Below are 25,920 nucleotides of genomic sequence, written 5' to 3' on the forward strand. Positions count from 1 at the left end.
TGAGTGGCAGCCCTAGTCCTTCATTTATTTTATTTTATTTTTTGAGATAATGAGGATGCAAGCCAGGGTATTATACCTCCAAGTTACACCCCCAGCCCTAATTTTTATTCTTTATTTTGAAACAGGGTCTCACTAAGTAGCTGAGGTTGTCTATGAACCACAATCTTCCTGTCTCAGCCTCCTGAATGCTGAGATTACAAGTGTGCGCTACCACACCCGGCCCAGCCTTTTGGCTTGAAACAGGGCCTCAAAAGTTGCTGAGGGCATCTCTAAGTTGCCAAGGCTGGCCTCAAACCTGCAATCCTCCTGTTTCCGCCTCCCTAGTATTGGAATTAGAAGCATGTACCACTACACCCGGCCATGGACCAATAGTTTTATAAGCCACAATAAAAAAAATCATTGCAGTGCCTAATAACTTTATCAGTTTCTAAATGCTTTTCCGACTTATCTCATTGTGGGCTGATAATGCATCGCACAGACTGGCTCAGTCCACAGAACACATTGTACGCTTGAAGAAACACATCTCCTAATTGTTTTAGCCTGAGACTATCTGAAAATTTTTTTAAAACAACATGATTAAGGTTAAATTTACATATTATAGAATTCACCTACTTTTAAGTGTATAATCTAGTGATTTTTTTAAGTAAATCTACCAGGTCCTGCAAGCATTATCATAAACCACTTTTAGAACATTTTTATCATCTGAATAAGATCTTTTGTTCCCATTTGCAATTATTTTCCATTCTAACTACTGCTGGATTTTAAATAAGAAAGCAACATAGATCTGCATCTTGGAGAAATTTCTCTAGTGTATGATGCAGAAAATGGACACATGGGTGCTCAAAGTAGTGGCCCAGTCTCCCTAGATGACCTCCAGTTCCACATCCATGGTGCAGGACTTTCAGATGTTAATGTCATGAATGTATTTCTCCATCAAGATCACTTGTTTTATACTCCTGTTCTTTTTGGTTATACACCCTAACATAGTACAGTCCAATATAAATATAAGGTAATCCATGTCTATAATTCATACATTTTGAAAAAGCAAAAAGAAACTGATGAAATTAAATTTAACAACATATTTTACTTAATAAGTAAATATATCCAAAATACCATCCAATATATCAATATATATACTATATATCCAAAATATCATCACTTCAATACTTAATCAATTTCAACAATAATTAATGATATATAATTATATAACATATATATATATATATAGAGAGAGAGAGAGAGAGAGAAAGAGTGTGTGTGTGTGTGTGTGTGTGTGTGTGTGTGTGTTTGTACACGTGCCTGTGTGTGCGTGCGTGTGTGTGTGTGTGTGTGTGTGTGTGTGTGTGTGTGTGAGATACCAAGGATTAAACCCAGGGAGATTCTATCTTTAAGTTACGCCCCCAGTCCTTTGTTGTTGTTTTTGCTTCTGAAACAGGGCCTTGCTAGGTTGCTGAAAGTCTTGTTCGGTTGCTGAACTTGTGATCCTTCTGTCTGAGCCTCCCCAGTACTGTGTATTCTTTTGTTCCTTTTAAGTCTTCACAGTCCGGTGTACATTTTACATTTTCAGCAAGTCTCAAGTTAAATGCTACCTTTTCATTGGAAATACTGATCTATTTTTAGATTTAATAAAATGTACCATTAAGGACATGGGTTGACGTATACAAGTCATTTCTGTGTTTAAGGCAAATAGTTGGCCAGCCAGTTCTGGGAATCTTCTTTCCTCTAGTTGGGTCACATGGGCTATATTGTGCCATCATTCTGAATTACAGTCGGCGTGGGGTGCTCTGTCTCTGAGCTATACTCCCTGCATCCCTCCCCCCCTTTTTGAAACGGGGCCTGGCTAAGTCGATCATTTAGAAAACAACCTACCCCAGCCGAACACTTGCCAACAATCAGGAGTGCAGGGGGCGGTTGACTTGCTTATTCTGTGTGAGGCAAAGCCACTACTCGCTTCTCTATATGTGTATGTATGTATGCATTGTGGTACTGGGAATAAAACGCAGGGGTGTTCTACCCTTGAGCTACACTCCCAGCCCTATTTTATTTATTTTTTTATTTTGAAACAAGCTCCCTCTAAGTTGCTGAGGGCTTAAGTTGTTAAGGCTGGCCTCAAACCTGCGATCCTCCAGTCTCAGCTTCCTAGAAACTGGGATTACAGGTGTGCACCGCCACACCTGACTCCTTGCTCCTGGAGAGCAGCAATTACCTGTCAATAAAAGCGACTCAGAAAAGAATCCTTTTATTTTAACATGTTTGACATTAACAGTGTGCTATGTTTTAGCCTAGATATTTTGAGATGTAGTATGCCCTTGGCCTTCTTATTTCTGCATCTCTCCCCTTTGTGCATGATGTTTTAACAGTACCGGTCCCGTTAGTGTGAGTCTGAAACTTTTGTCTGAAGCTCATGGTATCGGATAGGTTTCAAAATTCACGATATCTGGAGTTCCAAAAGTAATGTATTTGCATGTCCTATGTGCTTTCTAACACTCCTAGCAGGCTCTGTGGGAGCACCTCATAGTCAAGTATACCAATATCCCTACAGCCAATCTTAGACATATTCACAGGAAGTGGGACAAAGACTGGGAACGGCATCGGAACATCTCAGCTGAGGTTTTACCGTCAAGTTACACATAACGGTGATGTGAAAGAGCGTGTTTCAAAACCGTATGGGGTTTCCGAGTTGTATTAAGGGTGAAGCCCAGCCTGTTTTACCTGACTTCAGAAATGGGAGGGAAGCTCTGGCCTATAGACCTTGGGAGGAATTCCCATCACCTGTGGATGCTGTTACCTGCGTGCTCCACGGTGAGGGGTATCTGGTCGGGGTCTCGGCATTTTGGGAAAGCTGAAAGCTGAGTGGTGTGACCCCTTCTAGGAGACATGGTCAACCCCGGGGTTCCGGGGAGTCAGAAGAAAACTTGTGGACTGGTATTTTACTCATTAATTGTCTAAGTTTGACCTTGACCTCTTTATATCACGTGACTACCTTAGTATATAGCATTCTAGGGATAGGTGGTGCTTCATCCGGGTTTGCTCGGGATAGCCCTGGTTTACTTCTCTCATCGTGGGGGAAATTGTTGAAAGCCTCTAGTTCATCCTGCACCCCAGGCCTGGCTGATAGGTTACAGAATGTTCCTACCCACAGAAATTTGCAGATTGGCACATGAATCCTTGGCTCGCTCTCGTTGCTGTGTATACCAGGTAAACATTCTCTACAGAGGGCAAGGGAACATTTTAGTGTTTGTAAGCCTTAAAATCTCTGTTGTAATTGCCGGACTCTGCTGTTCTTCCCTGAAAGCAGCCACAGATAATACATAAATGAATGGACAAAGCTGTGTTCCAATAAAACTTTATGTACAGAAATGGGTGACACACCAATTTGACTTCTAGGCCATAGTTTGCCAGACCCTTGGCGGGTGATAAAGCCAAGGTTGAGAGCTGGATAACAAAGTCCAAGAGAAAATCACTGGCAAAGCTGAGACCACTATCCCCACTGTGCTACTGAGTATAAATTTGAGCAACCTCGGCCGGGCGTGGTGGCGCACGCTTGTAATCCCAGCATTTGGGAGGGTTTAGGCCAGAGGATCGCGGTTCGCGGACAGCCTCAGCTACTTAGTGAGGCCCTCTGCAACTTAGTGAGACCCTGTTTCAAAATAAACAATAAAAAAAAAATAGGGTTTCCATCCCCAGCCCTGAAAAAAAAAAAAAAAACAGAAAAAAAAAACAATTTGAGCAAACTCCACAAACTCCCAGAATCCCTATGGAGGCCTTAGGATTCCAATTAGTAACCTGATAGTGACTGATACACCGGGCACAGGTAGGGCTGTGGGCCAAAGTATAGTAAGAAGAAAAACTGACCCAAGAGAGGGACAGTCCTACCATTTGCCGAGCTCTCTGATGGGATACAGATAAAAAGGACATGCCTTGAGTGCCCCATAGCCCTGGCCCTGCTGTCTCTTGTTGGTCTGCACAGTACATCCCTGTGTCAGGTAGCAGCATGTCCTGTCTTCTAGAATAGAGGGCATTACTGGTGGATGAGAGTTCCTGTAATCCTGCCTGGGCTCGCTGGCTCTCAGTCCCGTAGCCTGTGTTTAAGGAAAATAGCGGCCAGTTCTGAGAATCTTCTGCTCTCTAGCTGGGTCATGCGAGCTGTATTCTGTCATTCTGAATCACAGATCTCTCGTTTGGCAAATGGAAGGAGGAATAGGTGCAGCGAAGGGTCCTTCTTTAGATTAAAATAAATAACCTGTGTAGCATCCTGTTGGCTTGCAGTGGGTCTCAGAGACTGTTGGAAAGATGAAAGGAAGGAGGAAGGGAAGGTAAAGGAGAAAATGAAAAAGGAAGGAGAAAACAAATTTTTTTGGTGGTACTGGGGTTCCTGGAAGCTCTTCTACCTCTAGGCTACACTCCCAGGCCTATTTTTATATTTTTATTTGGAAACAGGGTCTCTTAAGCCAGTGCGGCTGGCTTCAAACCTGCCTGATCCTCCTGTCTTCGCCTCCCAAGCGTGGGGATTACAAGAGTGTGCCGCCACGCCCAGCGGAGAAAGTCTTTAAAGATATACACTGCCAGGCATGATGGTACACGCCTATAATCCCAGTAGTTGGGAGGTTTAAGAGAGGAGGATTGCAGGTTTGAGGGCAGCCTCAGTCACTTAGAGCATCACCAATTTGGGAAACCCTGTTTAAAATAAATAAATGGAGCCAGGCATGGTGGCACACACCGATAATCCTAGTACTTGGGAGGCTGAAACAAGAGGATTGCAGCTGGGCATGTGGTGGCACACGCTTGTAATCCCCACGCTTGGGAGGCTGAGACAGGAGGATCGTGCAGGTTTGAAGCCAGCCTCAGCTACTTAGTGAGGCTCTCAGCAACTTAGTGAGACCCTGTTTCCAAATAAAATATAAAAATGGGTCTGGGAGTATAGCTCGGAGGTAGAAAGTCTCTGGGTTCCACCCCCAGTACCACCAAAAAAAAAAAAAAAAAAAAAGAGGATTACAGGTTTGAAGCTAGGCTCAGCAACTTAGCAAAACATTTTTTAAAAAAAAGATGGTGGTGGGGGAGGGAGAGAGATAGAATAGCCCTGGGTTTAAACTCCTAGCCAAAAAAAAAAAAAAGTAAAAGAAAAAAGAAGTAGTAAAAAAAAAAAAAAGTAGAAGAAGCTATAGTGTATAGCTCAGAGATAGACTGCCTTTGGGTTCAGTCCCCATAACACACACATGCGTGTGCGCACACACACACACACACACAAACACACACACTAGTGCATACTCACATAGCAGAGCACACACTTGTGCCCAGACACCTGCATACTGGCAGACTGAACATGTCCGCACGTGTACACCCATGTATGATGGCGGCAAAAGAGAAAATCCCAGGAGATTCACGACAGGAGCAAAACAGGTCCTCAGATTCAGCAGACCTTGGGCTCTGGCCCTGTGTCTGTGATCCTGTGGACTAAATACCATCTTATTCCTCAGCATTGCTGGGCTTTAGGCCTGCTGGTTTATGTATTTATTTATTAAAGTCGTATTTCATGGCACTAAAATTGACTTTAGCTCCGTGGTAAACACAAATTTTATCTTTCTTATTACTGGGCTTTCCAGTACTGGGCCTTTCTTCAGCAGGGCCCCAGGTGAGAACACACCTCTGCAGTTCAGGCCCCCACTCCTGCCTCCCCTCAGGAAAGCGGAGCCTTATAATAAGTGCCTGCTAAGCCACACGCTTTGGACGGCTCTCTCTTTCCAGATACTATTCATTCTACTTCATATTTTTAATGATTCTGAACTTTTCTGTTACCATGATTTTTAAAAACTATATAAGAGGACTTTATTAAGTTTGCAGCCACCTGTATGCTTTAATCTCCATCACCTGCCTGGGTAAGATGACCTTTAATTCAGCATGTATAATTTCTGAGTAGACTCCTGAAATTAAGGCCTTACCGGGACTTGACATCCAGTCTCTTTTCCAGGGATTCCTCTAAGAACTTTTCTGGCAATTCTGGAGGGTTTATCCCAGCCAGGGGCCCTCTTTCTCACCCTTGAAACACCACCCCAGCTCCTCTCTCATCCATCCTGTCCTCTAAGCAGCAAAGCTTCCTCCTTGCCTTCTACAATTCTCCTTGGGCTGGTGTGGAAATGTGTCTCTTAATTTTATTCTAAGCTATCCCTCCCAATAAAAATCTATATGGTCTTCTTTCTAAGAGAAGTTCTCTTAGGAAGAACTTCCATTTTACTCTTATCCTTTAAGAAATTTTTTGTTGTCCTTTGAAATTTTTGTTATACATATTCTGTGCTCAAGGACTACAGAAGATGAGGATAAGACACCATGTTTCTTAAACCATGGTGTGACCACACACACACACACACACACACACACACACACACACACGTTCATACAACCCACATTTTTGAGCGATTGAGTGTGACCATCTCTGATCCTCTCTGGGAAGTTACTTCCCAGCCTTGCCCTATTCCTGGTACAGATGGAAAGGTTTGTATCACACAGTTCTGCGCAAGTCCCATCTCCCCAGCACCTGCACCAGGAGGTCTCTGATGGGGCTCTAGAGCTGGGCCGTGTGCAGTTGATAGTTGGTCTACCCAGCAGACTTGTGGTTGGAGTTCCAAGCCAAGGACTTCTTTCCAGATCTTTGCACTCAGAGTCTCTATTTCCATGGACTCATTGAGCCCCACTGGGCATGCATATTCTAATTTAGACCCGCCACCTTCCCTGCATCCTGGGGATAACCAGTAATAGAGTGGGCTTCAGATTTCTCTGTTCTCTCCGCTGGCCCTTCTCCTGTCTCCTGACTTTCATTCCTCAAGGGCTTTGTTTGAGTTTTCTTGAGAATAGGCTTGGCCAACGATGACCATTTGCTTACTTTCTCTCTTCAGAACTCCCAGCTGGTCTTTCCATCTCAAAGTTGTCCTGACATCCTCGCTGTCTTGGTGGTGTTTGTCGCCAAGAACTAGAGATGGCCGAGTCCTGGTTGAAGGCTTCCTCTAATCAAGACCCACACATCAAAGTACACTGATGGGGTGACCATCTCTACCCAAGGCTGCATGTGTATTCTGGGGAGCCTTCTGACCATCTCCCATGTCATTTTAAAAAGAAACTGGGAGGCCGGGCGTGGTGGCACACGCTTGTAATCCCCACGCTTGGGAGGCTGAGACAGGAGGATTGCACGGGTTTGAACCTAGCCTCAGCTATTTAGTGAGGCTTTCAGCAACTTAGTGAGACCCTGTTTCCAAATAAAATATAAAAAAAGGTCTGGGAGTATAGCCTGGAGGTAGAAAGCCTCTGGGTTCCACCCCCCAGTACCACCAAGAATATAAAATAAAATAAAAAATAAGTAAATAAATAAAAAGAAACTGCATTCATGGCTAAGCACCATTCTTACTTTAACTTTTGTGAATTGCTTGCTGAAATTACTTGCCACTTTTTCTTTTGGAAGTCTCATCCATTTCTTTTGTTGGTTTTCAATAGTCATTCGCACACAAAATGGCTGTTTTTTTTTTTTTTTTTAGCTTGCATGTATATTGTGAGTACTGTTCTAAGGGTGTCATTTGACTTTCAATTTTGTTTCAGACTTTTTGTAATATACAAAACATACATTGACATTATTGTTATTAAGAAGGTATTGAATAATTTTTAAGAAATTGATTTTTAAGACATTGTCACTATTTTCTAGCTTCAGGGAATTTGGTTAGAAAATGTACAGCCCTGCACCTACAGAGTTTTCCTTTGAAAGATTTATTGCAGTCACTCTATGGTCTAGTTTACGATAATTTTATAATCCTATGAGCATTTGAGCAGATGTTTCACTTGCTCTAATAAATTATATTTGGGCAAGATTTATATTCTATACATTAGCTCTATAATATCAAGTATATACATATTTGGTATATGAGATATGCACTTGTCTTCTCTTTTTCTATTTGATCAGCGGGAATCTGAGAGACAGCATTTAAAGTCTTCAAATAGTGCTTGTCTGTTTTTTCATTGATTTTTTTCCCCCTTAAGTCACTTCACTCATATAATTTAAAAAAATGACCACTTTAGTCCACTTAATGATCTTTACTTTTCTTTTCGGTTAAAATTCTACTTTGAGGCATTCACATTATTTTTGTAACAACTGTTTTCTGTTTGTTTGCATTTCCTCATTATGTCTTTGTTCAACTTGTTATTTTTAAGGTTACTGAGTCATTCTGTTTTAGGTGTTTATCTTACAGCATACAATTAGGCTTTGATTATTTAGACAATCTGCGAGCTTTTCTCTGTTTTAACCCATTTATATTTATTGTCAAAACAGAAATGTTTTTTCTCATTTTTTGTCATTTTTATTATAGAGTTTGGATACTTTCAGGCGATTTCTTTTTAAATGTATCTACTTTATATGTTCTGTTTTCTTTTAACTTCTTTCTGTGAATTTTGCTTTCAGTTTCCTTTGAATTACTTAAAAATATATATAAACTTGGTCCATCATTCTTTACAGAAAGGCCTTTTGTTGATTTACCCTGATTGCAGGACAAAGCTGCATAACACTTTTAATTTTGTAAGCTTCCGCCAACCCTTGCATGATTTTCTGTGCTAATTTTCTGGGAGGGACTTGCTGTCTTCGTCAGTCACTCTTTCAGAGTGACTGCCATGCAGGTGCAGCTGCTGGTATTGTGCAAACCTTCATTCCCAGGCAGCCATGTGCTGCTTTTATCAATAGATCTTTCCTAGAGGAAGCTGCCACTCACGGCCATTGCCACCTTCTCCACTCATTTCCTACTCACTAGTTACAGCTTAGTGACTGGAGCCCCAGAGAACATCAAACTCTGATTCCGCTGTCCTGAACCACAAAAAGACCCCACATGGAGTTTTTCCTGTTTGTTTCATTACCTACCATACTCAGAGTTGGAAAGAAGAGTGAAAGACAGGAGGGTGAGGCTGGCAAGGTGGTGGAGATGAAGAATTGTGAGTTGAACCAGAGCAAGGGACACAGAGGTCTGACTTGTTTTGGACTATAAAAGGCTGCTTTTTATGGTCCATCCTGACAGCAGAGATCAAAAGACAGGCAGATCTGAAAGTGCCGGTAAGGTTAAAAAATAAATAAATAAAAGCTGGACGTGCTTAGAATCCCAGTGCTTGGGAGGCTGAGATAGAAGGATTGCAGGTTGGTGGCCAGCCTCAGCAATTTAGCAAGGCCTTCAGCAACTTAAAGAGACCCTGGTTCAAAATAAAAAAAATAAAAAGGGCTGGGAGTCTAGCTCAGAGGTAGAAACCCTTGGGTTCAATCCCTAGTACCAAAACAAATAAAAACAAAAAAAGAACAAACAAGCAAAAACACAATAACAACTGAAAGAGAAGGGTGAGCAGGGGAAGCCTACATTTCCAGCTTTCGAAGCTAGAAGGGTCACAGTGTCACGCACTGGGTTCCACACTTCTGGAAGGATAGCCTTGAAATGAGAAGGGTGGGGATGTACGCAGGATATGCAGGGTCCGTTGCAGATGTGTTTCAGACAGGATTGTGATATCGTGGTGAGACAAAGAGCTGTGAGCTGGGTAGTGACACTGATGTTCACCTGGAAGGTCTAGGGTACAGAGCAGGGCTGAGGTGATCAGTGAGCTGACAGTGGGCAAAAGGAGGGTGTGTACAGCAAAAAGATACGTAGAGGAGGCCTGCATCCGAAGGGCTGTTGGAGAAAGGAGCGCCCACAAACCTGTGATACCATAGTACCAAACTGATAAAGACAAACTATGGGGTGATGTGGCTATTGAGGCTAGATGTTAGAGTGATTCAGAAAGGATTCTGTGTGCATTAATAATTATAGGAGAATTGTTAGCCGGGCGTGGTGGCGCACACTTGTAAGCCCAGCATCCGGGAGGCTGAGACCAGAGGATCGCGGTTCGCGGACAGCCTCAGCTACTTAGTGAGGCCCTCCATAACTTAGTGAGACCCTGTTTCAACATAAAGAATAAAAAAATAGGGCAGGGGATGTAGCTTGGAGGTCAAATGCCCCTGGGTTCCTCCCCAGACTCGCCAAAAAAAAAAAAAAATACACTTAAAGAATTTCAAATAGTATTAATAATTATAGTAGACATTTACTGAGAACACACCATTGTTGTTGTAAGTCGGACATTAACTCGCTTAATCTGAAAAATTACCCCGTGAGGTGGACACATAATTTCAGATGCAGACACCGAGGCTCAGAGTAGGAAGGCATCTTACCCAAGGTCACATGTCAGTAAGCAACCTGGGCAGGACTCTAACTCAGGTACTCTAATGTCAAGCTCAGGCAGGACACCATTTTCCTGCTTAGAGTCGGATAAAGCCTGGAAAGAGATCTATTGTATTTAGCAATTAGGAAATCATTAACATTTGTCAGGAAGGCAGTCTTGGGGGGCGTTGCAGACGGAGGAATTTAGATTATGTAGCAGGTTGTTGTTTTGCAGTGGGAGGTAGGAAGTGTTGGCAATGAACAATGATTAAGATAGGGAGAATTCAAAGTGAGATTGAGGCACACCTGGCTGGCAGTGGAGGAGAGCCTGCTACAAAGGGGTAGTTTTTTAAGGTGAGGAGAAGCGCAAGAATTGAATATGTCAAATTTAAGGATAAAAGTGGCAGGGTGTGTGTGTGTCTGAAATGCAGGATGGAGAGAAAGCCGAGGAGAGCCAAGGAGCCGGCAAAGCGCCTGGGGTTAAAGTTGGAGTGCGGGGATCCCTTCACAGAGGGAGACTGTGGTTGATGTGGACACAGATCGGCCCCTCTCTGGTCCCCTCTTCTCTTGAAAATGTGTCTGCTGGGATTGGATGGGTGGACAATGAGAGGGGAACATTTGTGTGAGATAAAAGAGTGGAGCGAGCAGATTTGTGATAGGCTTGGCAAAGATGAAATAAAGGTACAAAGACATTGGGGCTTAAGGAGAGAGTTCTATGGGTGATTAGTCAGCATGGTAGAGGAATCTGGGCTTGTTAAGAATGTAGGAAGGTTCAGGTAGATTATAGAATGCAGAAAAGCCTGAGGAGCAAGTTAAGGACCAGTGAGCTGAGAGAGGAGTGTGGTCTAGAAAATGATGCCAGAATATTTACGGGAAGGTGGAATTTCTGAGATCTGGAGTGGAGTGGGGATTTGGCTGCAGGAGCTAGGAGGAGAAAGCCATTAGAATTAGGGAGGTCAGGCCAGTTATGGCCATGCATGCCCATAATCTTGGTACTTGGGAGGCTGAGACAGGAGGATCACAGGTTTGAGGCCATCTTCAGCAACGTAGTAAAATCCTGTTTCAACGTAAAAAATAAAAAATACTGAGAGTATAGCTTAGATATAGAATAACCCCTGTATTTGATCCCCAGTATAAAATATAAAGCAAAACAAGCCGGGCATGGTGGCGCACGCTTGTAATCCCCGCTCTTGGGAGGCAGAGATAGGAGGATCGTGCAGGTTCGTAGCCAGCTGTGTGAGCTGGCTTAGGAGACCCTGTTTCCAAATAAAAATGTAAAAATAGGTCTGGGAGTATAGCCCAGAGGTAGAAGGGCTTCCAGGAACCCCAGTACCACCACCACCAAAATAAATAAATAAATAAAATAAAGCAAAACAAAACAAAAGAAAAACAGAATTAGAGAGGTCAGGGTGCAAGCCATGTTACCCGCACAGGTATGTGCATCTCCTGATGGTAGGGAAGCTGTTAGCTGAATTATAAAGTGTTTTATGCAGATAAACACTATAGGCAGGAGTCAGAGTGGAAAATCCAAAGAACTTGTTGCCTTCTATTCCTGGATACCACTAGGCAGGTTGCTGTTTGTTTTTAAAAGACGTTATTAAACTGGGCGTGGTGGCACATGCTTGTAATCCCAGCATTCGGGAGGCTGAGACAGGAGGATTGTGGTTTGTGGGCAGCTTCAGCTACTTAGTGAGGTTCTTTGCAACTCAGTGAGACACTGTTTCAAAAATAAAAACACCAAAAAATAGGGCTGGGGGTGTAGCTCGGAGATACAGTGCCCCTGGGTTATATCCCCAGTATCACAAAAAGTATTAAGAATTCTATTAGAAAATGTACAATCAAATCTGGCCAAGCCCTCCTTGGCTTGGGCTAGCTTCCAGGGTCAGCATTTTTTCTTGCCCTTCAGAAGAAAACTTGGGAAACTAGGAAATAGTTCTTCCCTGTGCGTCATCTGAAATCACAATGCAGAGTACAAACTGGGCCTTCCGGGTTATACGTAGGTTGTTTTTCCTGCATCTTCTTTTCAAACCCCTTAAAAATGTCCTACGTGGCTGACTTTGGTTGCTAGTTGCCAGAGTGTGGCCTCTTCCCCTTGTTTTGAAAATCCAAGTCCACTGCCAGGGTAACACGTAGTCCTGATGTCAGGTCTCTTTGGTGGGAGCTGAGATATAAAAGGATCGGAGGCTGGACAGCTTCCCGAGATGCATGCGTACAACCGTTTCTGCACAATTGACTCCCGCTTTGTGTGTGTGTGTGTTGCAGGTGATATTTGAATCCGTCTCTTTGAAGGGTCATCCTGGCTACATCGCCGTGGACGAGGTCCGGGTCCTTGCTCATCCGTGCAGTAAGTCTGTCCCTTTCTCTCCACAGAGCTTTGTTCTGTGCCAGACTGAATAGCTTGAAGGCTGCAACTTCTGCTATTCATGCAGCTCACAAACATCTCTCTCTCTCTCTCTGTTAATCCTTCAAAAATGCTTACATACCCAATGCAATCAGTCCTGAATAAATCCATAATTTTGCCGGCCTGTTCAACAAGCAGCACCTCCAGGAATGTGCAGAGAGTGGCAGAACATCTTCGTTTGACTCTCTCTCCATTATTAAGGGAGTCTAAAGTCCTGATTGTTTATTAGTGGGATTCAGACCACTGAAGTGGAAGAATTAGAGGGCTTTGGATAGAATCTTGTGCAATTGTCTTTAAAAAAAGAACACCACCAAAAACACTGAGCAAATTAGTACACTGTTCACTCACAGGGAAAAGTACCCCAAAGCTATTAATTCCTTCAGGATAATTTTAAATATACTCATCAGCTCTGTGAAGGCGTAGGGAGAGATTTCTCCTAGTGGTTAGTACTTATGCAGTGTCAAGAGTCCTCAAAGGCATACCACTCCTCCATGCCTATCCAATTCTGCTCGAAGTTTCTATTCTCTGCGTTATTTAATCCAAGACACTTGAGTGTATTTCAATAGGGGAGTGTGGTTTCTGCTGAATCAAAGAGGGGCCAATCCTGGGTGGAGGTAGTTGTGATGACATCATATGTAAAGATATTTCGTTGGGGGCAACTATAACCAAAGAGATACACATAAGGATTGTGGAAGGTCCGCAGTTTTCTAGTGCCCATACATTGGGGATTCCCATCAGTTTCTTTGTGTGTGTGTGTGTGTGTGTGTGTGTGTGTGTGTGTGTGTGTGTGTTACTGGGGATGGAACCCAGGAGCATTTACCTCTGAGCTATACCTCCAGCCCTATTTTCTTATTCTTTATTTAAAACAGTGTCTCACTGAGTTCAAAGGGCCTCACTAAGTAGCTGAGGTTGTCTGCAACCCACAGTCCTCCTGTCTCAGCCTCCCAAATGCTGGGATTAAAGTGTGTGCCACCACACCCGGCATCAATTTCTTTCTCTCTCTCTCTTTTTTTTTTTTGTGGTACTGAAGATGAAACCCAGGGGCATTCTATGTCCAAGCTACACCCATATCCCTATTTTTTATTCTTTATTTTGATACAGGGTCTCACTGAGTTGCAAAGGGCCTCACTAAGTAGCTGAGGCTGTCTGCCACCCACAATACTCCTGTCTCAGCCTCCCAAATGCCGGGATTACAGGTGTGCACCACCATGCCCAGCTCCTGACATCAATTTATTGAGAGCCATCAAGTTCTTGGTAACCTTTAGTGAAATTTTCTCCACTCTTCCTACATGATCACAAGTCCATGTATTAGTTAACATTTTGTTACTACAAGTAACTACCAGAGGCAGGATAACTTTACAAGCACAAATGGTTTTCTTAGCTCATAGTTTTGGATGCTCAAGGCTGTGTTGCAGGCATTGGCTCAGGACTGCTGATGTTCTTCTTGCTGGCAGAGTCCTGAGGCTGAGTAGAGCATCCCAAGGCAAGAGGCAGAGAACGCACGTATGCCGTCTGTCTTCTATAATTCCACCAGAGTTCAATCATGCTTCTTCCAAATGACCTTATCTAAACTCAACCACTTTATATATGCCCCACTTCTAAACAGCACAGTTGGATTAAGTTTTTACCTTCTTCAGGCCCCTGAGCCATGACTTTGTTGTGTCAAATGCTGCATGGTTTTAGGGGTAAGCCCTCTTCAAACCATAGTTGTGCTATGGGCATTGGTGCAATTTTCTGCTTCCCCAAGAGATGTCATATGTGTCTCCTGTGTGCTTCCTAATCCTTCCATTTGGGAACTCTTCTCATCTTATCCCCATTCATGTTGCTTTAATTAGAACAATTCTTTTCAGTTTTGCTGCACGGAATTTGGCAGACCCTCAAACACTACTTCCCTTTCTCAACTGGCTCTAGAATGCTATGGTCCAACTCACTGGCTTAGAGCACCTTCTGTGAAGCACCTGGCCTTGGGACAGGGTCCAGGGTCCAGACAGTATTTAGGGCAACTGGGCTTGGTATCTGTGCAAAAGATTCAGCCAGTGTCTCAGGGATGCTAAAGTCCTCTGAACTCTCCACTATACTTGCTTGGGTCCCTGCTCTCTGGGTTAGTCCCCAAACCTTACAGGTTTTCTTGAATGGGTGTATCCATTCAGGTGTGTCTGGGAAATGTCTCTGCTGAACCAGGCTTCAAGTGAAGAAGACCTCAGAAATCCCCAGAGCCACTGTGGCCATGCAGATGAAGATCCCTCAGGATTAAACATTCCCCTACCTCAAATCCTCGAATCCTTCTCCAGCTTCCCACTGGAGAAGGAGCTTGGTCTAAGACTGAGCAGACACGGCAGGAGATACCCGCCCTATCTGAAATCAGTTTAACCACATTCTCCATCCTGTGCAGTCCTCAGTCTTGAGCAGTCTTCCTGAAATGAGCCTTCTGCCTTCTGCAAGCCTAATGCTTATGGTCCTAACAGATCTTGTCTGCTTTTGCACCTAGCTGAGTTCCTCTTTATACCTTAAGCTGGGTGTCTGTACTTGGTTTTTCTCGTAGGTGACTCTTGGCTGGTCTTCACAGACTTTCTCTTCCCGAACTCGGTGCTTTTATAGGAATTTTCACTTGTCTCACCTTGACCCCTGTCTCTCGTTCCAGCCTCAACTTCCTTTTACCCTGGCCTAGTAAATGTGCTGCCTTTGCTCCAAACATTGTTCATTGTTTTTCTTTCACAAGCAAAACTGTCTTTACCCTGATACATCTCAGTGGAGAGTGGGTTTTGTACATCCAGATACCCCAATGGCTCATGGCTCTTCTTGGAAACCTCCCCTTACTGGGTCTGCTTTGGATTTGGGATTCTCTCCTCCACCTCCTGCTGCTAAGGAATGTAGATTCCATGGTTGTAGAATTGCTGAGGGCCAGTTACTCAGGAAATGGGCCATGGCATATAACTTAGGAAGACGTGACCTTGGCTTTATTTCTGTATAATATGCTGAGGCTGAGTTCACCCTTAGAGCTTTGGTGGCTTAAGTACAAACTTCCCAGAAACCACGAGGTGAAGACCCAGTAAGAGCAGCTAGAATTGGAAACATCCTATTTAACTTATGTGAAAATTCGGGTAGTGTGTATAGTTATCTGGGCACTATCCCCAGCCTGTCTATCATGTGGAATTGAGTAGGCCCCCTCCCCAGGACCAGCACTCAATCTATACCTAGTCCAGGAGTCTACCCATCCTTCCAACAAGTAAATTGTTGACCATGAGCTATGTGTTTGAGGATGTTTCTGGGCACAGTGAACACTTGTTAGTAAGAAAGTCTAGGTTCTTGTTCTTTTGCTGTTCATATAGCAGGAGAGTCAGAGAAGGAAAATACATTAAATAAGTAATTAGTATTAAATCGATAAAGATATTTTCAAATAGTGGTAAGTACTTAAATGTAATAAATACAAATGACTGGGGTAGAAGGCTTTTTTGGTAGAGTGGCCAGGGGAAGTAAGCTGAGGCCTGACGACTCAGGGCTTTGTGCATCTTTGTGAGCAGTTTAGATGGAAGGAGACGATGCTGAAGGGGCTTATGTTGGGAGGCTTTATGAATCGGTATGACCGCAGTTAATTGTCACAGGATCAACTTGGGTTGTTTTGTGTAGAATGAGTTGAAGGGCCATAAAGTAGGTGATGACACCCAGGAGGAAGACTGTTCTAGAGCCATGCAAGAGATGGTAGTACCCTGGACCGGGGAGGTGGAGAGTCATCCACTCATCAGCTAACAAGTGTTTACCAAGCATGTGCTTGATGCCAGGCGCTCTTCTGGGTTTATGGGAGTGTGTGAGACTGTCTCTGTCCTCCTGAGTTCTATTGAAGTGAAAGAGCCTGGAAATATAACAAGCAATGAGGTAATTATGATATACAACAGATGGGGTATTGCTTTGCTGGAGCTGCCTTCATAAAATAGCACAGACTGGGTGGCTTAAACAACCCAAGTGTATATTCTTATAATTCTCAAAACCAGAAGTTCCAAGGTCAGGGTGTTCTCAAGTTTGGTTTCTCCCAAGACCTCACTGCTGGGCTTGGACATGTTCACATACCATGTCCTCCCATGATCTTTCCTTGCACGAAGGTCCTCGAAGTCTCTCTTTGTTTGCAAATTTCCTCCTCCTCCTCTTCTTTTTCCATAGTACTGGAGATTGAATCCAGGGGCATTCTACCTCTGAGGTACACCCATAGCCCTATTTAAATTTTTGTTTTGAAACAGCCTCTCATTAAGTTGCAGAGGACCTTGCTAAGTTCCTGAGGCTGACCTCGAACCCGTGATCCTCTTGTCTCAGCCTTCCAAGTACAGAGATTATTGGTGTGCACCACTGTACCTGGCTTCAAGTATCTTCTTATGAGGTTACTCATGAGATGAGACCCAGTGGCCTCCTTTTAACTTGATTGTTTAGGCCTTATATCCAAAATACAGCCACATTCTAAAGCTTCAGGAAAATTTTGAGCTAGAGACACAAATCAGCCTTTAAGAGATTACCAGCCGTGCTATGAAGAATGTGGTACACCGTGCCTGAGAGTGGTGGCTAGATTAGAGATGTATTTAGGCACTAAAGCTACCTGGTCTCATCATATGGATTGATTAGGAGACAAAGGCATCAAAGATGCCACTCCAATATTTCTGGGTTTTGCAAAGTGGTGCACTTTTGCAGAGAACTGAGCATACGTGCTGCCTCCTGAGGTCCTGACCAGGGCCCAGGGGCTGCTCATGACATGCCATGTCTATGATCTAATAACAGCTGAATGGTCCTTTAGCCTTTAGTACTTTTCCTAAACCCCAGCCTTAGAATTAATATAGTTATGACTTTACTCAGAAATTGTTAAAAAATTAAGTATAGTGAAGAATGTCTTTTTATGTTTTCAACCTTTTAATTTCTTTGCTTCTTCCCTTCAAAATCTGTTCTTTGCTAACACATGACACCAGAGTCTGTCAATAAGTGATTCCACTAATTATTCCAAAAGTTAGTGCTTGATTTACAACTGTCTCCTCCACTGATCACTGGTGAAGTTAGGACTCTAAACACCTGCCTCCAAGCTCCCAAACAGTGACCAAAACTCAGGCATTAAGACTCAAAAGAAATAATTTTCTCTTACAACCTGAAACCTCTCATCTCTATTTTATAGCCCATTTAACATTTTTTGTTGTTGTTGTTGTTGTTATTTCAAAAGTATCTTAGCCACAGTTACCATCCACTGCCGCCGATTCTCAGTGTTGGCCATTAGCAGGGCCGCTGCAGTTATGACTATGGACGATAAATGTCAGCATGATTTTCCACTTGGTTTCAAAGTTTCTAACTCCTGAGCTGACTTTTAGAATTTTTTAAGCTTATTTTTTTTTCCCCATCACAACCTTGCAGGGCCGTGTCCCGGAGCCCACCACACGTTTCTAATGTATGTACTGAGCTTTCTCTTCAATTGTGTGGCTTCCCACTGAGCAGCGTCAGGTTTAAAGAGCGAGATAAAGGGCACAATAATACGTCTTCAGATGCTGCGCTGACATCTGCAGGAGTTTAAATGTCACCAACATCAAGGCATTTTGCCCCCACTGCACAGCCAGTGTCCTCCTACGCCACTCAGCAGGAGCCCATCCTCAATGGGGAGTGAATGGGGGTCTTAAAACTCTGCGCTGGTGGCTGGCCTGGGTACTGAGGTCAGCTTAGTTTGGCTGAGAGTTGGTGAGCAGAAACTGGTAGAATAATTTCTCTTTCCAGAGCTTCAGAGGTTGGGGAAAATCAACAACTGAAGGAGGATTTGGATGGAGAGATAACTGGCATAGGGGGGGTAGAAGAAAGAGGCCCAGAGAGGCCAGGTCCACACAGAAGAGAGGACCAAACAGGTCTCTAACATAAAGAGGATCTCATAGAGAGATCTATCACCAGCCAGGGATGAGCCATGGCCTCAGAGAGCAGAGACAGGAGTGAGGACTGTGGAGAGAGGGCGGAGCTGGAAGGAGGTGCTTGATCCAGGGCTGACATTTACTTGTCCACCAAAGTGCAGCAATTGGGGTTGGGGTATCATTGGATTGACAAGGCCAGACCAGGTAAGACTGGCTTATAGGAATTGTTCTAGGTGGCCTACATAATATTAGTGGTTCAGAGACCCTGCCTGCTGATACAATTTGCTAAGTTTTAACAGAATTTGGTAAAGATTTTAGAATGAGGGATGTCATGTAAAATATAAATTAATTTTTTCCCTTGAAAAATCAGTGGCTGGCCACCATGGTGAAAGCAGCCTCACCCCCTCCCCCTCCGCTGGTGGGGCAAATGGTTTCTCTCCATTTTCCCCAAGTCCACACCACGCCTTATTGATAACCAAGTGTGGAGGCTGGTGTCAGATGCCAGCTTTAATTTTACTTGCAATGCTGTTTCTCTTATATAAATCTTTGTCTTTCCCAAGTCTCTTCCAAAAGTGGGGAAATGAAAGATGGGGCTAGAAGGTAGTGGTTTTGTTCGTCTTGATTTACAGCTGAACCACTTTATTAATTTACGTAACTGGTTCCTGTAGGTACATGGGTTTGACATCTCAGTTGTAAATCACCAGCGTTTCCTCAGAATATTAACACCAGGGGCCATTAAATATCTAAGTTCTGAATCTAGAAGGGACTGAGGGGTGGAAGATGAAGGAATCAAGACTTAATATCTGTTGCTGAGAAGGGAGACCCCGGGGAGGGATTAGAATTGAACAGGGAGCTGGGTGTGGTGATGCACGCTTGTAATCTCAGCATCTGGGAGGCTGAGAACAGAAGCTCATGGTTCGTGCACCACCCCAGCTACTTAGTGAGGCCCTTTGCAACTTGGTGAGACCTGGTTTCAAAATAAAGAATAAAAAATAGGGTAGGGAGTGTAGCTTGGAGGTCGAATGCCCCTGAGTTCCATCCCCAGACCCACAAACCCCCCCCCCAAAAACCAAAAAACAAAAACTCAAATAATTGAATAGGGTACACTAATCTGGAGCAGTGTACCCTGTCATGTTCCAGAGCTTAACCATTTGCCCAATGGTCTAAAGGAAGAAAAAGAATCAGGTGTGGTGGCCCATACCTGTAATCCCAACATTTGGGAGGCTGAGACAGGGGGATTGGAGGTTTGAAGCCAGCCTCAGAAAATTGATGAGGCCCTCAGCAACCTGGCACAACCCTATTTCAAAATAAAAAAGGGCTGAAGGTATATCTTAGAGGTAAAATGTCCCTGGGTTCAATTCCCAGTGTCATAAAAATAAATAATAAATAAATAGAGCAGAGCAGAGCAACCCTAGCGAGACCCAGCACAAAGCTTCCTAGCCTTGAAGCCAAGACTCCGGATGTTCCCTCTCCTTTAAACCCATGGCATAAACAGATTTAACAAGGTCCGCTCTAGTCCCACTTGAAGAATTGACTTGAGCTGATAGTTCCCCAAAATAACTTTACAAAATTATACAGGAGATCCAGAAGGAAACAATTTCAGGCAATCAAAGCAGCACGACATTTGTCAGGTTGATTAGATGCAGGACTCTCAGGCTCTGAGAAGTCCACTGGAGGGGCCCCTAACTGGGCCATCGACTCTTGATGCCACTGTGGCCGCAGGGCCTTGAAGGGGGCCTGTGGGGATCTCCTGAACAGAAGGACTGCAGCTTCTCACAGAAAGTGTGCCCCATCACACCAGGCTTCTTGGCTTTTGCTCAGCTTTGCAGGGGCCGACACAGTTTGATAGACAAGAGAGTTCCAAGTGTGTAGCCCAAGGGATAAGCAGTAAGGAAAGAGCTCACTTGCTAAATATGTGAGGGTAATGAGAGGATCCTGGAGAGTCAGCATTGTCTTAACTTGAAAGCTCTTTCTCTGATCTCTAAAGTCTGTTCAATGTCACTATCTTCATTCCCAAAGCCCAGAAGGCTAGAGAATGTGCTAGGTAAAAGTCAAGTTTGGGGCTAAAATACAACTGGACTGAATTCTGTTTCTGTCTCTCACTGATGCTCTATAGCTGTGGGAACATTACAGTTATTAAATGTTAGTTTCTACCTCTCTAGTAGGGCAATGGTAGTAGAATCTGCCTCATAGGGATATCATGGAGTTAAATTAGGCAAACCATGCAAAGTATTTATCACAATACCTCGCACTGGAGGAGTTGTAAGCAAATGATGTTATTGGTACCTTTTGTCTCTCTGTGTGTGGACTTTTTCTGGAAAGATTGGCAGAGGCCCTTGTAGATCCTTCTTGATCTTCTCAGAACTCTGCATTTGGTACCTTTCTGGGATTGGTCTGTGTCAAGTTTACCAATCATTCTGGCAATGGTGGTAGGGATTCTTCATGTGCTTAAGAAGAAACTCCTCCTTCAAAAGTCATAGGTTATCAGCTGATAGGGAGATGATATTTCTGTTATTTGGAGAGCTTGTATAGGAGAGAACCTGTCGCCACAAAGGAAAAGGTGAACCCAAGTCATCCAGCGTAAAAATATGCTCAATCCTAGGATTGATTCCCACAGACACTCCAATTTTTGTTTGAAAGTCCTTTTCCGTGTTATGCCCAGTGCCCAGAATCAATGTCTCACTACCCAGTCATGCTCAGAGGGTACCATTGCTTAGAGTTAGGATTGTCAATTCTGGGCCCTTTGTGAACCTGGGCAAGTTTCTTGAACTCTGTGCACCTCATGCCCTTCATTGCACAATAGAGACAGGATCAGCATCTCTGTTTAACTAACCTGTATTTGGTTAGTGAATTGCTGATCATAGACACTGCACATGGTACCTCTCACATAGAGGTACTCAGTGAATGACAGTTGCTAGTGCTTTCTCCTTTCTTTCTCCCTCTTCCTTTTGGTCCATAAGCATCATTATCAAGGCCAAGTGTGTAGGTCTCAAGCCAAAGGTGCTACAGCTTCCATTTTTCAGCTGGTCCAGGATACAGGCAAGAATCCTCCGTTGTGAATATCTGCCCTTCACCCCACCTTCAATTTTTCTGCTTCTCAGCTTTTACTTTCATGGTCCTGTCTTTGATCCAGTACAAGTTACAAAAGTAATAGTCAACGTGGATGAGTTTCAGGGATGTCTGTGCCAATTTAACAGAGTAGTATCACACAGTTACTAGTACTTGGGACTTTGAAAATCTGAGAACAGTGCCTGACTAGGTAAGTGATCCATCAGCTCCTCACGGAGCCAGGTCTCTTCCCAGGCACAGATCCCTGTCCATTGTCCCTCCTAAGCTGCCATCTACCACAGGGAAGTGTGGCAGGCTATGAGTCCTGTCCTCATGTGTTCTTTGGTTTCTCCCTTAGGAAAAGCGCCACATTTCCTGCGACTCCAAAACGTGGAGGTGAATGTGGGGCAGAATGCCACGTTTCAGTGCATTGCTGGTGGGAAGTGGTCTCAACATGACAAGCTTTGGCTCCAGGTAAGAATGCGAGTAAATTCCTGCTCAAGTCAGCCCATCCCTTCATAGGGGAGAAGAGTGAGTGCTATGATGAAGGGCTGGGTAGATAAAGGATGAAGACATGTAGAAGTACCGCTGCTCCTTAGATGGCACCTCCTATCCACAATCTTGTTAAATTTTAACTACAGTTCTGTTAGGTCAACATTAATAGATGGAAAAACTGAGGCCCAGAATTGGAATTTGTGAGTGTGATCTTTCCCAGCCAATCTCTAACCAACTTTGTCTTCTAAGCCTGGATCAACAGGGTTTGGATCAATAAGAACAAGGGAAACTGAACGTATGAGTTCTGGGTATATGGCATCAGAAAGTCTTGACTAGAGGGCTCTTAGATATTTAGTGGTTCACCAGTCCATCTGGGTAAAATCAGAGTCCTTCTTATTTTGGAATATGTCACTAAAAGGAACAATTTATGTTGTTTCTGTCAGCATTTTCATTGCTGGGACAAAAAAAACAACAACCCGGACAACCACAACTTAGAGGAAGAAAGATTTATTTTTGCACAGTTCTGGAGGTTTTAGTCCATGTTAGGACAGGTAGCATTTGTGGAGCTCAGGGCATGGCCGTGAAAGTGAAAGGGAGAGACATATGTAACTCCCAAGGCCACATCCCCAGTGATCTGCCACCTCTAACTACAACCTTCCTACCTATCTTACCACCTAAGAAATCCATTAATCCATCAATGAATTTATATACTGATGAGATAAGAAGCCTCATGATTTAATTATCTCACCTGTGAACATTTCACTGTGTCAACACATAAGCTTTTCCAGGGGACAGTTGTCTGTCTCCAAACCATAACACATTTATTCTCTGGTTAAACGAGTCCATGAGTAAAGTTCATGAAGAGAGTGTTGTAAGCTTGAATCTCTTTTCTTATTATTTCTTCTCCTTGATGCTAATTCCCTAATAAGATGAGAAAGGCTGTCTTGGAGTGGAGGATAGAGGAAAGGGGTGCAGCATAGAACGATAGTGCTGATTGTAGTATTAGCATACTTCTATCTGTATGGACACAAATACCAAGTTCCATTGCATCCCAGGGGTTTCTCCTGAGCTTTTGGATGCAGTAGCCACCAGCCACATGTAAAAAAATGTAAACATTATGTATTTTTTATTTGTTTGTGTTACTAAGGATTGAATTGAGGAGTGTTCTACATCAGAGCTATACCCCCATCCTTTTTTATTTTATTTATTGTTTTGAAACAGGGTTTCATTAGGTTGGTGAGAACTCACTAACTTTCTGAGGCTGGTCTTGATCCAGTGATCCTCCTATCTCAGCCTCCCATCTACTGGGATTACAGGTGTGTGCCACCCACTATCCCAGGCTTTAAATGTTTTTTTTTTTTTTTTTTTTTTTTTGTATTGGGGTTACTGGAAACTCTTCTACCTCTAGGCTACACTCCCAGACCTATTTTTTTAAAATATTTTTATTTGGAAACAGGGTCTCTTAAGCCAGCAAGGCTGGCTTCGAACCAGCGTGATCCTCTTGCCTCCACCTCCCAAGCATGGGGATTACAAGTGTGATGCCTGGCTAAATGTTATTTTTAAACAGTTTTATTGAAGCATAATTGAGATATAGTATTTAAAGTATAAATCTGATATATTTTCATATATTTTCAAAATCAAGATATCGAATACAGCCATCATTCCCTGAAGTTTCCTTGTCCCTATTTTTAAGCCCTCTATTTTTTCCTCGCCATTCCACTGAGTAATATGCAACCACTGGTCTGCTTCTAATATATATATATTAGGTTACATGCTCTAGAATTTTATATAAAATGGGATCATGTTGTGTATACTGCTCTTTTAAACAACATGATTACTCTGAGATCTATATTATTACATATATCAAGTATTTTTATTTATTTACTTATTAGTTTATTATTTAGTTATTTGCTGAGATATATTCCACTGAATAGATATACCAAAGTTTGTTTATCTTCTCACTCTCAATATACTCCAGGATTGTCTTCAGTTCCTGGCTACCACAAGGAAGCTGCTGTGAATAGTCTTTTGCACATCTTTGTGTGGACATAGTTTTGCATTTCTTTTGGGCAAACACCTAGTACTAGAATAGCTGGGCCATTGGGTAGATGTGTATTTAAGTTTTAAAAGAATGACAAGCCAGCTGGGGGTGATGTCACATACTGGTAAACCCAGTGCCTGGGAGCCTGAGACAGGAGAATCCCAAGTTCAAGGACAGCCTCAGCAACTCAGAGAGGCTTTCAGGAATCTAGCAAGATAATTGTTTCAAAACAAAAAATTAAATAGGGCTGGGAGTGTAGCTGGACATAAAATGCTCCTGGATTCAATACCCAGCACACACACACACACACACACACACACACACATACACACACACACAGAGAGAGAGAGAGAGAGAGAGAGAGAGAGAGAGAGAGAGAGAGAGAGAAAGAAAAGAGAAACAAGTTGTTTGAAAAAAATGTTTATACCACTTTACATTCCCACCAGCAGCCTATGAAAGTCCTTGACGTTTTCCAGCCTTACCAGTAACACTGGATATGGTCCATCTTACAAGTTTTAGCCCTTTGAATAGGTGCATAAAGTATCTCTTTTTGACTTTTTATTTCATTTCCCTGATGACTAAGGATGTTGCACCTATTTTCATGTTCTCCTTTGCCCCTGTGGATCTCTACACACTCTGATTGGGAGTTTGCACTATTACTTTCCTGGAATTTTTCCTACAGTTGGAAAATCCCTGGGCAGGAAGAGCCAAGTTAAGGGCTAACAGCTATTCCTTGACACTTAACAGCACCACAGAATGTAGATAACAGCAGTGTCTACCTATCTCACTTCCTGGGCTGCCTGTGCCCCTCAAGGGAGCACACTCCACGTCCATGCCATGCTAGTATTAAGTGCTATTTACCCTCTTCATTATAATTAGCATTCGAGCGCCTCTTGCTTTGAAGAATCTTTATCATTTCAATGGCTTCGCCCTGCCTGGGTCATAAGAATGAGGTGGAACATCGCAATATTTTCAGCAACTTTATTTGGGTTTTCCAATTATTTTGTGATTGTTATTGCTACCGCTCTGAGTCGTATGCCCTAAACCTTATGTCTGTTAGCAGGGGGCTGTGTAAAAGCAGCTCATCATGGAAGTTCCAAAGAAAATAGACAGAAACACACGGTGTGGTGGTCTTCCCCATCTTAGTTACGTATCTACTTCTCAATGCAAACCAAATCTTATTTCACAGAACATTGTCAGATGGCTTACAATGGGATCGAAAAAAACACACAAGGGAGCATAAATTAAAAGTGAGGTAACATGAGACAGGAGGAGGAGAATCTTTTGGAGCCAGCGATAGTGCTAAAATTGCATGTCTGTGTACCTGCTGCTCGCTGGTGAGTCACACGCGGAGCCCACAGCACCAAAGCCGCCAGCAGAATAAAGAAAACTTGTCAGATATACAGTTCACAACGTCTGCAAGATAAACACAAACCAATTGCTCAGGAAAATTCTAACTGTTGTTCACACCGAGGCCAGACAGGAATTGTTCCCAGGAGCCTTCCTAAAGAAAACAGTGTGTGATGTAATGAGCAGCGTTCCCAACACAGCCTTATTGAGGGCACACAAGTGGGTTTCTTAGGACTGTTTCACATAATGATGTTCCGTGTAAGAGCAATCTGGAGGGGTGGAAGGAGAGGGAGGGGGCGGTGGAAAGCTGCCCTGGCAGAGGTCCCCAGCTGTCTGCTAATCTATCTCCATCCTGGGATGCTTTAAGCTTATCTGGTGAGTGAATAGATCCAGTAGCCACATCTCCAAGGAAACCTCCCTAAATATTGTCTCCCTCATCCATTTTTCAGGGAATATTGGGACTGAGAAGGTGTATCCTCTGCTCTCTGACAAATGTCTGTGTGGTTAGTTAAGTCTAGGCTTATG

General features: G+C 43.3%; 1 protein-coding gene across 8 annotated transcripts in view; it reads left to right on the forward strand.

Annotated features, from left to right (window-relative positions):
• Positions 1–25,920, forward strand: part of PTPRT (protein tyrosine phosphatase receptor type T) — a gene marked incomplete at both ends in the record, with an annotated part of 1,183,313 nt that overhangs the window by 408,845 nt on the left and 748,548 nt on the right. For all 8 annotated transcript variants that reach the window (XM_080716374.1, XM_080716373.1, XM_080716375.1 and 5 more), the window contains 2 exons: positions 12,465–12,546; positions 21,868–21,983. In XM_080716374.1, the coding sequence (XP_080572500.1) occupies positions 12,465–12,546; positions 21,868–21,983 (198 nt within the window). The remainder of the gene's footprint in view (positions 1–12,464; positions 12,547–21,867; positions 21,984–25,920) is intronic.

Source organism: Muscardinus avellanarius (assembly GCF_963383645.1).
Source record: "Muscardinus avellanarius genome assembly, chromosome: 19".
Taxonomy (NCBI): domain Eukaryota; kingdom Metazoa; phylum Chordata; class Mammalia; order Rodentia; family Gliridae; genus Muscardinus; species Muscardinus avellanarius.